Source organism: Parastagonospora nodorum (genome assembly GCF_000146915.1).
Source record: "Parastagonospora nodorum SN15 chromosome Unknown scaffold_6, whole genome shotgun sequence".
In the NCBI taxonomy this organism is placed as follows: domain Eukaryota; kingdom Fungi; phylum Ascomycota; class Dothideomycetes; order Pleosporales; family Phaeosphaeriaceae; genus Parastagonospora; species Parastagonospora nodorum.
Genome location: NW_001884554.1, coordinates 772,396 through 786,846, shown reverse-complemented (window position 1 = coordinate 786,846; position 14,451 = coordinate 772,396). Strand labels below are relative to the sequence as shown.

At 38.2% G+C, this 14,451-nt stretch overlaps 4 protein-coding genes across 4 annotated transcripts; 1 reads left to right on the top strand and 3 right to left on the bottom strand.

The window, feature by feature from the left end:
• Positions 1 to 7,959: 7,959 nt before the first annotated feature.
• On the bottom strand, positions 7,960 to 8,982 carry SNOG_04458 (hypothetical protein; the record flags this gene model as incomplete). The annotated part of the gene is made up of 2 exons (XM_001794823.1): positions 7,960 to 8,506; positions 8,636 to 8,982. 2 exons carry the CDS (start codon positions 8,980 to 8,982, stop codon positions 7,960 to 7,962), a joined length of 894 nt encoding a protein of 297 aa, XP_001794875.1.
• A 616-nt stretch (positions 8,983 to 9,598) lies between these two features.
• On the bottom strand, positions 9,599 to 10,883 carry SNOG_04457 (hypothetical protein; the record flags this gene model as incomplete). The annotated part of the gene is made up of 3 exons (XM_001794822.1): positions 9,599 to 10,445; positions 10,527 to 10,637; positions 10,870 to 10,883. 3 exons carry the CDS (start codon positions 10,881 to 10,883, stop codon positions 9,599 to 9,601), a joined length of 972 nt encoding a protein of 323 aa, XP_001794874.1.
• Positions 10,884 to 11,081: 198 nt separating this feature from the next.
• Positions 11,082 to 12,572, bottom strand: SNOG_04456 (hypothetical protein; the record flags this gene model as incomplete). The annotated part of the gene is made up of 5 exons (XM_001794821.1): positions 11,082 to 11,457; positions 11,678 to 11,745; positions 11,809 to 11,949; positions 12,195 to 12,329; positions 12,417 to 12,572. The coding sequence occupies 5 exons, from the start codon at positions 12,570 to 12,572 to the stop codon at positions 11,082 to 11,084; spliced, it is 876 nt and encodes a 291-aa protein (XP_001794873.1).
• A 615-nt stretch (positions 12,573 to 13,187) lies between these two features.
• SNOG_04455 (hypothetical protein) lies at positions 13,188 to 14,443 on the top strand (the record flags this gene model as incomplete). Its single annotated transcript, XM_001794820.1, has 2 exons — positions 13,188 to 14,169; positions 14,238 to 14,443. The coding sequence occupies 2 exons, from the start codon at positions 13,188 to 13,190 to the stop codon at positions 14,441 to 14,443; spliced, it is 1,188 nt and encodes a 395-aa protein (XP_001794872.1).
• Positions 14,444 to 14,451: the final 8 nt, after the last annotated feature.

Below are 14,451 nucleotides of genomic sequence, written 5' to 3'. Positions count from 1 at the left end.
CTTTAAAAACGTTTTCCAAATCTAGTTTACTCTTAGCAAACGTTCTACTTAGCCAGATGCCCTTAAGTAACGGTTTAAGTTACTAGTATAGATAGAAGAATAAAATATATAGTATTCTTAGAAGACTAATCTACCTTACGCAACCTTTATTTAGAGCTACTAATAATATCTTTAAGTACTATTACTAGAACGTTAGTATAGCTAAAAGCTAGTAAAGTCTAGAGTATAGACTTAGCACTCTAACAGAAAAAGATAAAGACCTATAGAAGCTAGAGAATTAGTAGTAGCTAACGCCTAAGAAGAGAAGTAGTAATAGTACCTTTAGAGTGCAAAGAAAAGCCTTAAGTATTATAAGTAACTAGATTACGTAAGATAATAGCAGAATAGGCCTCTAATAATACGTTAGCCTTTGCTTTGCTCTAATAAGTATTAAGAGATAATTTACTTCTAATATTAACTAAAAGTAACTTTATTAGATATAATAACTATAGAACTATTAGGCGTAGAAGAGCAGAAGAAATTATTATTTATAACTAGAAAGGCCTACTTATTATTAATATCTCTTTATTATTAGACTAGAAAGTTAAAGAAATTCTATAAGAACTTGTATATGCTTATTACGCAGACTCTTAAAAATACTTTAAGAAGAAGTAGGCGTAGGTAGAAATTAAAGTATAGATATTCTAAAACTATATTAGGTTTAAAGTTACTATAATGCACGAAAATAAAGAATAAGAAAGTCTAGCCTATTAGTAAATCTAGACTTTATGCCTTATACTATAGAAGAAAGAATAGATTAGTAAGTATAAGTAGTAGAAAGATAAAAGCTAAATATAGACTAAAGCTAGAAAAGCTTCTAACGATATATTAGAGATAGAACTGTCTTATTTCTAGTTAGAACTAGAGTTACTAATAAAAGGCTAGAGAAGATAAAAATTGCTAAATAGCTATAGCTATAAGAAAAGCTTATATTATAGAAAGTCTTCTTCTATTAAGAAGCAGCGCTTAGCTTTAACTTTGCAGAATTAGAAAGAATCTATAAAGATATCTATTCTCTAGTATATATTAATACTATGCCTTATAATACTTAGAAAGAAGATAATTTCTTAGTTCTAAGAAGACTTAGAGCAGAAGTAAATAATATAATCTAGTAGTAACTTAACTAAGAAGTGCTTAAGTATAGTAAAAGCTTATATAGTAACCTCTAGTTCTTTATTAAGAAGAAGAATTAAGGCTACTATCTTATTAATAATGCCTAAAAGACTAATTAAGTTATAATAAGAGACGCTAATATGCTGCTAAACGCTAATAAGTTTTCTAAAGAATTTGCAGGCTACTAAGTAGTCTCTCTTATTAACTTCTTCTTAAGATATAACTAAGTTATGTTATACCTAGAATTACGCCTAATAACTGCCTTCTTTACTTCTAGCTATAGTTTAGTCTAGTAATATATACTGCCTATAGAGACTACTAACTTAGTAGCTAAGTTTATGCAGATAGTAATAAAGATTCTTTAGAACTTAATTCTATACTACTATATACTATACATAGACGATATTGCTATTAAAGGCCTAAAAACTAACTATAGAGAGAAACTTATAGAGCTAGGCATCTAATAGTTTATTAGAGAGCATATTATTAATATTAACTATATCTTACATAACCTTAAACTAGCAGAAGCAATAGTATCTAGTTTTAAGAGTATTAGTACTATAATAGTATAGAGATTATTAGGTATGTTATAGATAAGTAAGGCAGATATCTAGCGCTAAAGAAGATTACTAAAATTACTTAATAGCTAGCATATGCTTATCTAAAGAATATATAAATATTTCTTAGCATCTATATCTACTACTATATCTAGATTATAGATTTTGCCTAAAAAGTAGCTCTACTCTTTAACCTTTTAAGAAAAAGAAGTAGTATTTAAATAGACTATTAAGGCTAGCAACGCAATAGAATACTTAAAATAATACTTAATAAGCGTGCTAGCACTAGTTTCTATTAACTATAGTAAGCTAGTGCGCTCTATTATTATCTTAGTAGATAGAAGTAAAAAAGAATAGAGAGTAGTATTATAATAAGAAGATCTCTAAGAAAATAAAAGACTAGTATAATTTAAGTCTAGAGTATAGTTAGCTATAGAAAGATATTAGAACTTAGGTAAGCATAAATGCAAAGTAATACTTCTTATACTAAAAAAGTTCTACTCTTAGATCTATAGAGTTTACTTTATAGTTAAGATAGACGTAAGAACTCTTATAGACTAGCTAAATTAGAGCGCTACTAACCTTCTAAGTGCACTAGTAATATAATAGCTAGCATTACTTAATATATAGAAATTTAAAGTACGCTATATTAAGAGCAAGAAGAATATAGTTATAGATATGCTCTTGCGCAGACTAGAAGAACTAGAATAGACGCTACTAGAAAATCTAAAAGAGAATATTAAAGAATTTATTAATAAATAGCTAGAATTAATAACACTAAACTAAAGAGACTTAATAGATAGTTTAAGGCTTACCTATAGTATATAGTTATAAGCTTTTAATCTCTTAGTCCTTAATACCTTAGAAATAATAATACTTTTAAAATATTACCTTAATAGCTAGTTATAATGCAGAACTCTGCTTAGCTTAACTAGAAAAGCATAAGAAATCTTTAAAGATAAGTACGTAAATTTTGCATAAAAGAAAGCATTCTATAAGCTAAAGCAGGACTTAGACGTCTATTAAGAAGAGTTATAGATATTCTTTCTTAATAATTAGAAATTCTCTAATAACTCTATAAGGCATTAGATTATTAAGGAAGAGAAGGCACTTAGAGAAAGATATAGACATAATACTTCTAGAATAATATATTTAAGGCTATAAAATAATACGTTAAAATATACTAGGAATACTAGATTTATAGCGCGTAACGCTTTAATAAAGAACTATACTCTATATAAGGCTCTAATATTATATAGGTATAGATAACTATAGATATAGTATATATACCTAATAGCTTTACTAGAAAGAAGTTCCTAGTAGTTATAAGAGACTATCTTTTAGAATATATTAAAGCTAAAGCACTCTTAGAAAACAGCTCTTTATAAGTCTCTAAGTTCTTAGAAGAGATAATCTTTGCTTATTAGAGAGTTCTAATAAAGCTTTTAGTAGATAGAGGCTTAGAAAATAAAGAACTTATAAAAGATCTAGTAATACTATATAATACTATAATAGTTATAGTAAGCGCGTTTAACCTGCATGCCTAAGAGCTTATTAAGCGCAGCTATAAAGAACTTATAAGAGCCTTACGTAAGATAAAGAAGAACTAAGTTATAAACTTACACCTTATACTATAGGCAGACTAAGTAATAGTTAAACGCTCTACTAGCAAGACTCTAATATTTCTTATTACTAAGTAAGAATATGTACTTCTAGTAGAACTTAGCATTTATATATAGTAAATACTTTCTTAGAACTAAGTATAGAATATAGTAACGCTGCTTACGTTATAAGTAAAATAGTTTAAATATAAAGATAACTAACTAAAGAAAGTAGTAGATTAAACTATATAACTTAGAGAAAAGAGAAAAGAATAGTTTAATAATAAAGCTATACTGCGCACAGATCTAATAACTTATAGAGATCTAGTCTTAGTTAAGAACGTTATTTAAGACCTTAATATAAGTAGATTATAAAAACTAGAACCTTGCTAGAAAGAGCCTTTCTATATTAAGAGCATCTCTAAGAAAGTAATATATATTCTTAAAGAACTAAATAGCGCGCTACTAAAAGTAATCTATACTAGTAACTAACTACGCAAGTTCTATTAGCATTTATTATTAGATATAGAAATAGTATTAGATAATAACGCAGAGATACTAGACCTAATAGACGTTAGTAATATAAGAGAAGGCTAGCTATAAAGAAGAGTATAAGAAAGTCTATATGCTATTAAACTAAGCTTTAGCGTAGTAAGTCTAAGTTTAGATTCTACGTAAAGCTATAGATAATATAGAATAGAAATAGTATAGAGATAAGATAGATAATCTAAATAACTTTTAACTATAGAATAGTTAAAGGCAAAAGAGTAGAGAAGAAAAGAGAATAAAAAATGCGCTTAATAGAAGAAAAAGAAGCTGCTATAGCATTAATTGCTATATAGAATCTAGCTTATTAAATATATCTTCTAACGCTTTATTACAAAGCCTACGTATTAGCATATAAGGAAAATAAGCCTAATAAATAAATAAAGAAATTACTATAGAGTTTAGAAATTATTTTTATAAGAATTATAAGTTTTATTTTATATATTATAAGAGGCAGAGAGAAAAAAAAAAAAAGAAAAAGATATAAGAAAAAGCTACACTATTAGGCTTAATAATATATAGAAAGATTAAAAGGAATCTAGTAAAAAGGCTATAAAATACTATTACTAACTACTACTTAGGCTACTACTACTACTACTGCTAGAGCTCTCTTAAGAGTAGCTATTAGAGCTGCTATAACTACGCCTATCTAAAGAACTACTAGAACTGCTAACACTGCTATAATAAGATGCCTAAGTACCTCTAGAACTGCTAGGAGTAAGAAGATAAGAAGAATTACTAGAGCCTTGCTAATAATTATCTACTAGAAATCTAGTAAACAGCTAGTAACTAAGCTACTAGAGAGATCTATTCTAAAAAGCTACTGCTTCTTAAGTAGTAGAACTAGTCTTACCTTAAGTAGCTTTAGTAATAGCATCTAGCAAAAATATAGCAGGCTAAGTAAAGCTACCTATACTACTGCTATTACTAGCATCTTTAAGACTATAAGAAGAGGATTCTACTAAAGAAGAGTACATAGCTAAGCCTAATAAAGAATTAGAAAGCATGCTGCAAGAAGAGAATTACCTAAGAGAAGAAAGTTAACTATAAGAAGAATTGCAAAAAGAAGAGCTTATTACTATAAGCAAACTAAGATCTAAAAGAGCTATTAGAGAATCTAAGAATTCTAAACTAAACTTAATAATATAGCTAGACTAAATTAACTTATAAGCTAATACGTGCTCTGCTAAAGAAGAATCTAAAACTATAAAATAGCTACCTTCTAATACCTAACTCTAGCAGATAGCTAACCTCTCTAGTATATTAAGGCTAGAATAAGATACGCTATAATAATAAGAAGTAAGCAAATTTACTAAAACGCTATAAATAAGGTATATAGAATTTAGAGTATTAGGTAGAAAGTTCTAGCAATATAGCGCATATCTAGATTTAAAATTTATAACCTTAGAAGTAGAGCTAACTTAAGTAGCTTAACTAGTAGTAATAGCATAAGCAAGCTCTAGAAAAGAAAAATAAACTAAGTATACTATTTATTATTACGTAAGTAGTAGTTATAAGCGTAGTTATTATTATTAATATTATCTTAATAGAAGAAGTGCATAGCACTATTAGCGTAGCAGAGTAGTAAAGTAGCTAAGTAAGTGCTATTAGAGCTAATAGTACTACTACTCTTAATACTATAATTAATAGTGCAATAGTAGAACTGCTTAAAGTCTTACTAAGTAGAAAATGCTAAGAAAGCCTAGCTTTTAAGAATATAAGAGTAACCTCTATAGTAAAGGTAATAAAAGAAAGTTAGCATATTATTATTAGGATCTCTATAAGTAATTAAGTAAGAGTAATTAGCATTAGTTAAAGTATTATTATATGCTAGTATAAGTAAGCGCGCCTAATATTATTAAGAAACTAAGAAAGAATCTAGCCTTACTTAAGCAAATTAGCTAAAATAGCAGTAATATTATTAGCAAGATTAGCGCTAAGAGGCTAATTAAGAAGGTAAGTAACTACAAAAATATTAGTTAACTTAATTTTAATAGAAGAAAGAAAAAAAGACTTACTAGCTTTAAGTACTATGCAAACTGTAGGCAGAGCGCGCTTCTTAGTTAGTAATACTAGAAGCTAAGAACCTTAGCTACTAGAAGAAGGCCTCTTACTACTACTGCTACTACTAAATTCTTAACTACTACAGCTAGAATAGGCAGAGATAGACCTATAAGAGTAGTTAACGTAAGCTATAATTCTAATAGTATATAGAAAGATGCTAGGAGAAAGAAAAGAACTAGAGAAGAAGATAGTAAAGTAAGAAGTATAAAGGATAGAGAATATAGTAGAAGCTTAGTATTTTATAGTTCTAGAAAGCATTTACAGCAGCCTAGTATGCTGCTTATTACTTAACTTTACCTTATAGCTGCGTTGCTATCTGCGTTATAAGTAAGAGAAAACCTTAATACTAAGTCTGCTAAATGCCTATTAAGCTTAGTTTAGCATTAGAGCTACTACAAGACTTATTAAGGTAAATAGAATAAACGCATCTAATATATTCCTTTCTAGACTTAAGCTTACTTACGTAAAGTTATAGAGTAAATAGAGTATCTTAGCTCTTAGATCTATAAACTTAAGGCAGGCATTAGAGTATAATAAGCATCTTTCTAGAGTAAGCTCCTATTATAGCATACAGAGAGAATAGAGGCATTAGCAAGAACTTATAAAATAACTAGAAAGGCTTATGCTATTATATATATAAGTTCTTTATATAAATTAATCTAAGTTCTACTTAGGTGCACCTAGTAGAAGCTAGAAGAATTCTTGCTCTAATTAGAAAGGCAGCTTAAGTTCCTTATTCTTAGATCTACTCTATAGGCTCTATTAACTATTAGAGAGGCTTATAGAGAGTTTACTATTATTATAAAGAAAGAGGCATTAGGCAGAGCGTAGTCTGCGTTATCTTAGCAATTAAACTTAGAGATAGTAATCTGCTATATTAGGTTTAATAGGTTAGAGTTTATTAAGTCTAGTCTTATACTAATATTAGGCTCGCAGGAACGCGAAAGCAAAAGAGAAGATTATAGAAGAATAGTAATCTGCTATATTAGGTTTAATAAGTTAGAGTTTATTAGGCCTAGTTCTGTGCTAGCAATAAGCTTATAGGAATATAGAAGCAAATAGTAAACTATAGAAATAAGCTTAAGAGAGCTAAGCTCTTATAAGTAGAGGAGGTATATAGTAGAGCAACGTGCGTTAGCGCAGAGCCTAAGCTTAATAGAATATTAGGCAAAGTATAAAGGCAGAAGAAAGCAGTTTAGAGGTTAATAACTTAATTAACTACTTTTGCATTAAGCACAACCTGCTACAATAATATATCTACTTATAGTTTATAAACTGCTCTAGAAATATTACTAAAAGAGTTTTAACTATAGCCTGTAAGTAAAATCTCTTTTAATAGCTTAATATACTCTTCTAGAAAATTTATTAATAGAGAATTAATAATAATAGAACGTAAGTAATATCTACTTCTTAGCCTAGAGGCTACTACTCTAGATAAGCTACTAATAGAGATTTAATTATAGCCTATAAGTAATATCCTGTTTATATAATTAATCTAGAAAATTTGCTAATTAATATTAAATAATAGCACGTAAGTAATATTAATTTAACATCTTAGAGTCTACTTTAATATAGATAATAGAAAGGTAGCTAGTAAAGATTTAATAATAGAACGTAAGTAATCTCTCTTCTACATTCTATAAGCTACTACTCTAGAAAATTTACTAACAGAGATAAATCTATAGGCTCCTCCTAAATAGAAGAACAAATCTATATACACTGCGATGGATCAGATCTGTTAGCTTCTATCGATGTATGGAGTTCTCTAGGTCTAGTACTTAGAGTTTAAGCTCGGCCGGTATTAGTGGGAAAAATAAAACAGAAAGCAATTATACCTCTGTAGCACTTTAAGCATGTGACGTTTTTATAAAGTTTCTAACGTAGGTAATAAGTATGATAGCAGGATAGGTAAGCTAGCTACCCAACAAGTTTGCCTAGAGCTGGAAGAACGCGAAGAGGGATAAGGCTAAGAAGATGACAATTAGGTTATATCAATATACGAAAGCTTAAATAATGCTTACGCGCTCTGTGCAACACACTTAGAACTGCTCTAATATGATACAGTCCTTGCCACTCGGAAACTGATAAGCTGTGAAGGCAGGCGCGAGCTTAGCAGCCCGTGATATCTCATCCGTGTCCGAGCTGAGGTCATAGTACACAATGTCCCCAGAGCGATGGGGGGAATAAAAGTTATGCCCAACTCTCCAGCATCTATCTTCTCCACGCTGTAGGAAGAGAAGCTGGACTAATCTCTCGAAATGAGCTTTACTTATGGCAATAGGTGACTCGCTTAATCCCGACTGTTTATAACCAGTGAGTTGAACGCGACGTGCAGCGGCCTCCCACTCTTCATCGGCCTCCCTGAGCGGTTCGATGGAAAACTCCTGAGTTATGATAGGTTGTGTGAATGAGATTGTTTCTTTGATATCCTGGAGATGCAGCGATTCATAAGAATTCCAAGATGGCGGCGTCGCTGATCTCACCCAAGGGATACTTGAGCTCCTAAAGATGATTCGGGGGAGTTGCGGTACCTTCTCGGCATAGGACTCCCTACTATCTTTCCAATCCGAGGTGCTACCATCTGACCTGGCTCCTGGAAGCTCTTACCCACGTGTAACAACAAAGAGGAATGCCCTTCTGAAGTCATCTATATCGACTTCTGGGTTGTTTGACTGTAGTGAAAAAGGGAAGGCTGCCGCGGTACAGAATACGCACCAGAGTATTGGTACAGAGGCAGTCACTGCCTCGTTCCCTGGCAGTCTGCTTTGAAGAAATCCGGCAAAATTGTCCCTTTCCCACCCGCATTTTCCGCTGCGATCGGTGGTTGCATTGGACTTGAAGATACTCTCCACATCTTTGGTCCCATCCAGCAGCTGACGGAGTACTTTGGTGAGAAGGATCAGGCAAGAATCTGGGTCGATTTCGTTGAGATATTGTCGTGTTTTCCGCAAGTTATTCTCGTTGCACGATATCGCGCGATTGGTGAGCCAGTTGCCAATTGGGTCGAGAAGCCGCCTGCTCCAGGAGTTCTCCTGTTGCTTAGATCCTCTCTTTTTCCCCATAGTGTTAGATCATCGAGCATCTCAAGTTGCAAGCTCCAGTAGTGATGTGAATGCGATGTTGGCGGTTATGAAAGCAAAGTCACAGGAGACGAGGCGCAGCGAGTGTCTCACGCGGAAATAAAGTTCTGCCTGAATACCGGTACACATAGATCAACCAACCAAATCCGCACATGCGTGCTAATCCATGCATATCCGGACGATTGAACAAAACTAGTTTGTCATGTGATCCTCATCACGCGCCTACCTGGGAGGTTCATGATTTCTCTTCCCACTCTCTCTGTACCCGTTATTCCTCGCGCTACTAGCACGCAACTCATGTACCTGCTGGCTATGTGTACATTGTCTGCAATTACAGTTTTGGCAAGTTGATAAAGGCTCAGACCCTTCCGGGCGTGTGAATATCGGCATCTGTTCAACCACAATGTTCGTGATGGTAAGAGAGATCAGTTATAGATCTAACATGCCCAGCGTACGTTCTTGCAATCGATAGAATTCTTTTGCTCCCCACATAGTGTCCCTCCGCCCTCCTTATAACGCCAAGGCAATACTCAGCCGCAATGATAATGAATCAAGTTACCTAATTACCAGCTACACCGACACAATAGTACTCGCTTCCCTAGAAGTTGGTACCACAACCTGCACTATCTGCGCCTATAACCAGGTTCCAGGCGTAGAGTTTAGCGGCCGTGATATCATTCGCCTCAGCGAAACTCAAGCAAAGATCCCCATGAACGGCTTCAGTAAATTTCTTGCAATGCGCATCTATGTCTGACTGGACTGGTGGAGGCGTGACTGCAGGTGTGGGAGTCGGTGTGGTTGTTGTGGTAGCTGACTTGTCCGGCGCGCCAACACAATAGTATTCCTTGCCCCAGAAAGGCCAAGCACAATCCGACCCTTCACTTCCAAGAACCGCTTGCCAGCTATAAAGTTGTTCTGGCGTGATTTTATGCCCGGCGGGAAAATTTAAGCAGTTATCTCCAGGGACGGCCTCAGAATATGCTTGTGGGGTTCGAATGGATGCTCGCTGATGCTCGAAAAAAGCAGTCAGGATCTCACGGCCTGGGACGATGTATCGGAAACTTGGTCTATTCGCTTTTCGAGCGAAGTGATGTAAAAAGCCCTGCCGTAGGTTGGCCACGCCCAATGCCGCTTCTTCGATCAATGGAGATGTAGTATCTGATATGTTGTTTTCATATCCAGGTAGCCGCCTTTCCATCTCGTCGACAAGGAGATTGAACACATCGATGGTATCCTGCAAAAGTGTGTCACCGTAAGAGATAAGCATCCACGGATCTTCTGAGTCACCGCTATTGGTGGTCACGATAGCCTTTCCTTTCTCGATCATGTCCAACCATGCTTCTAACACTCTTTTGGGAGGATACCACACGATAAAGCCATTGCAGACAGTATCGATATCGTCCACATCTACACAGATAATCGCGGTATGATGCTTTTGGTCAAATCTGCGAGCATTGGACGTCGTAAGGGTCTCAATCTGATCTGGATGCTCGTTTCAGAACATTAAAGAAAACCGGAGATCTTACATAAGTCCAACCGGATGAGATTCGAAGTCATTCGTGGAATACAGTGCTATGTATCGCGTGTGGTCGTCTTCAGAATACGCCTCATTGAAAACCTCGGCTTCTTTGAAGAACCTATATGGTATTCAGAGACTACTGACATAGTAGAAGAACGAATTTCTGTTATTTGCTATGTATGCACGTTCGATGAATGTTGCGAGATCGAGTGAAAGAGACCTTCGAATCGCCTCTGCTCCTTCGTTAAAGCTAATAAATAAAGTCATACAGACCCTCACGAAGTCTTCAAGAGCTTTGCTTGATCTCAACCAGCCTTACTTGAAGGATCTTTTTATGGAATGCGACGCACTTATCGACATCCATGGCGGAATAGGCAGGGTATGAAGGGACGTGGCCTGAACGTCTTCACGAAATGGGGTCGTCGCTTTGGTCTGACTAATCAGCCCTTGCGCTCCTGCGACTTTTATTACGACCTCGAGACCTTTCAAGTAACTGGGGCAATAAGGTTCATTCATTATGAAGTGGATGTCTACACCAAATCCGTTTATGATTTTACAAAAATCAATACGCAGGCCGTGTCTTAGTCCGGTCTAACCACCTTGACCGCCCTGGCTGCATTTCAATGTAGGCCGCATTGCACTCGCTCCTTGTACCATGTCGCGCCCAGACACTCTCCAACCGAGATAGCTTGGGCTTTCTGTCGGCGTCCAGGTCCCCGTATGCGATGTTCACCGTATGATCTACGCAGATGCGCGGCTTGTTCGTGTCTTTGGACCCCACTGTTCGTGACGAAGATGACGACGCCCCAGCCATACCGATATGAGATAGTAGTCCTTGTCTGTCTTGCTGGCGACAGAACTTTTGTACCGTTGGAATACAGGCTACGAATATACCCACGCCGAGTTCTATCATACCCCAGTACAACGTCGACGACAAACTAGCTGTTATTTCTGTTAGACCGATATGTAAGGCAGCCTATAAGTTTTCATAGATGACTAACCGGATCTCTGTTCAAAAGTCAAGGGCGGGCCTTGCTTCGCTGAGAAAACACGAGGTCCCAGGAAGGAGAGCCGAAGCACAGAGGCCACAACCGTGCTGAATTGTTACACCCATCAGCAACCGTCAAGTCTGCATAGGGCCCGGAAGAATCCACTTACGCTGATCCTATAAGTAAAATGATCGTTACACCAATCTTCTTCCCGATGCCCAATTTCAACATCCAAATCTACGAACGCAGGAACGGTTAACTTCGCGTTTGGGAGTGGATATTAGAAGATTTATGACGTACAAATGGCATAGGCAGGACGAGGATGTAAACATCGAGGATGGCGCTAGTAAGAAAGCCAACAAACAATATCCACAACGAGTCAGGGCAGTGGGCTGCGAAAAGCTTCACTGAGCCCCAGTTGGACTTGAAGTTGATGCCACACTGGAACAACTCAGCGAAGAAGAACGACACCGACCACGCAGAGACGATGCAGATGGACGCGGCGATAAGCATGCGACGCCTGTTGACGGAGAAAATGCGCAAGTAGAGAAAGAGGAAACTGCATCGGACCAACCCCACAGCGAGTGGGTGAAGGAGGAGAAAAGGAAATTGAATCTGCTCAGAGCACACGTCTAGTGTCAGCTAAAGTCAACTGAGAGTTTCTCACCAAGTCTTGCCAAACATACCTTTCTTCCAAGTGTTAACCGGGCCATTTCTAATTCGGCGCGACCGTCACCCCCAGGAGGAATGTCAATCGATCCTCCCAAGGCACCTTGAGAAACGCCATAAGTAAGCATAGCGCCAAGCCCTATGGATAGGACCTGGAGGTTGTCAGTTTCTGCTCAAGGCCGCCACGACCGTCCACAATGCTGATACGATGGTATGAATGGAGGAGTATGGCTACGCACCGTTGCAGGCACCAAGAGCCAATCGTCCGCCATAAGAGGCTGCTTTAAGCGGAGGCGCACCCAAAATTTGAACGCGACAGCGATGATGTCCACCACCATAAGCGAAATGCTTGCGGCTGTGAGGTGTTTGCCTGTCTCGAAGTAAACAGTCGCCATGGCGAAAGCGTCGGGACGAAGCTCGCAACTAATCTAGCAGTTCTCAAATACGCTATAGCTCGTTTTACAGGTCGCTGGGAGACCTTTCGGACACTAGCAACCTACTTCATGTTACCCGGCACAACCCATTATGCGTATCAGCTGAGTCAAAGCTGACTAGGAGATGGGTGCTCTGGACGAAAACCTTGGAAGGGCCAGTACATGCAGCTGTCGGTCTCCGAATGATCCTTCGCGGCATTTCGCCCTTCCAGGGAATCTCTTACCTGCTTGCAGCCTACATTTCGACATGCATGTTGCTTGGCGGTGTTATAATAAGCATCTTTTAAACGTTTCCGGAAGGTGGATGGGATTATCCGACATCCTGGTAGTGTCGAGCCGTGCCGCAGCCGTGCGCCTCAAGCAACGTGTGGGGCAACTCAGCAACAAGCGCAGAGATGAAGAGGATTTGTTGATGAATGAGGCTGGAGTTGCTGCTTGGCTGCATCAGGATCGAAATTAATGTTACCTAGCCAATTCCTTGGGGTCTCATTATAACGCTTGGACCGGTGAGACATTCATTATCTATGGTACCCAGAAGCCCGGAATCGCCTTGTTCTATCCACTCGTACACACATCATGAAGCACGCGAACATTTCGGCGTTACTTCTCTCCAGCAGCCTCGGGGTAGTCGTGGTGGGCGCACAGGATGCCCCTACGTATCGCGCCAAGCTACTTTCTCTCCACCAATCCATCGTCGAGATCCCCTCAATATCCGGGACAGAGGCTGCCGTAGGCAATTTCCTGATTGAATACCTCGCAGAGCAGGGATTCGCCACAGAAAGGCAGTTCCTACCGACATCGGATCGGTTCAACGTGCTCGCATGGCCAGAGCCGCGCCGCTCTAACCGGTCGCGCATTGTTGTGACGACGCATATGGACGTTGTCCCGCCTTATCTCCCCTATTCGCGCTCGGGACCTGACCCGCCGACAGCCGATACGGTCATCGCTGGTCGCGGTACCTCTGATGCAAAGGGCTCCGTGGCCGCGCAGACGCTGGCAGTGCTGGAGCTCATGGCTGCCGGCTCCATTACCGGCGACGATGTGATGCTTGCCTTTGTTGTCGGCGAGGAAACAAATGGAGATGGCATGATTCACTTCAACGACGCCATAACTAAGCGCGGCGCTCAGCCCAGTGCCGCCATCTTCGGCGAGCCTACCAACAGCACCTTGGCCTGTGGCCATAAGGGAGGCATGGCCTGCAACATCATCGCAAAGGGCACGTCTGGTCATAGCGGTTACCCTGAATCTGGGAAGAGCGCCAACGAGGTGCTCATGCGTGCTCTTGTAAAGGCCATCGACTCTGACCTGGGTAATAGCGAGCGCTATGGTAATACTACTATCAATGTTGGTGTCATGGGCGGCGGCGTCGCCCCCAACGTCATTCCCGATGCAGCAAACGCATCGCTCGCAATCCGCGTCGCATTAGGACCTCAAGAAAACGGCCACAACATCGTGAGGGAACGGCTACAGGAAATCCTCGAGAGTGTTGATCCAGACGCTTTCACGCTTGAGTGCCCCTTTGGATTCGGCGTTGTCGATACGAAATGTGATGTGCCTGGTACGTATTTGCTATCGCTCAAGCAGAAAGGCCCTTGTAATAAAAAAGTGCTGACGGCCACTCGCCAGGTTTTGAGACCGATGTCATGGCATTTGGTACAGATATTCCAAGACTGCTGGGAAATCACACGCGATATCTTTACGGACCTGGAGATATCCTAAAAGCCCACACTGCTGATGAGTCCATCACCCTGGGGGAACTGGAGAGTGCAGTCGAAGGATACAAAAAGCTTATCCTGAACGAAGTGCAGCCTAAACAGCCAAAAAAGTACTAAAAACGAAT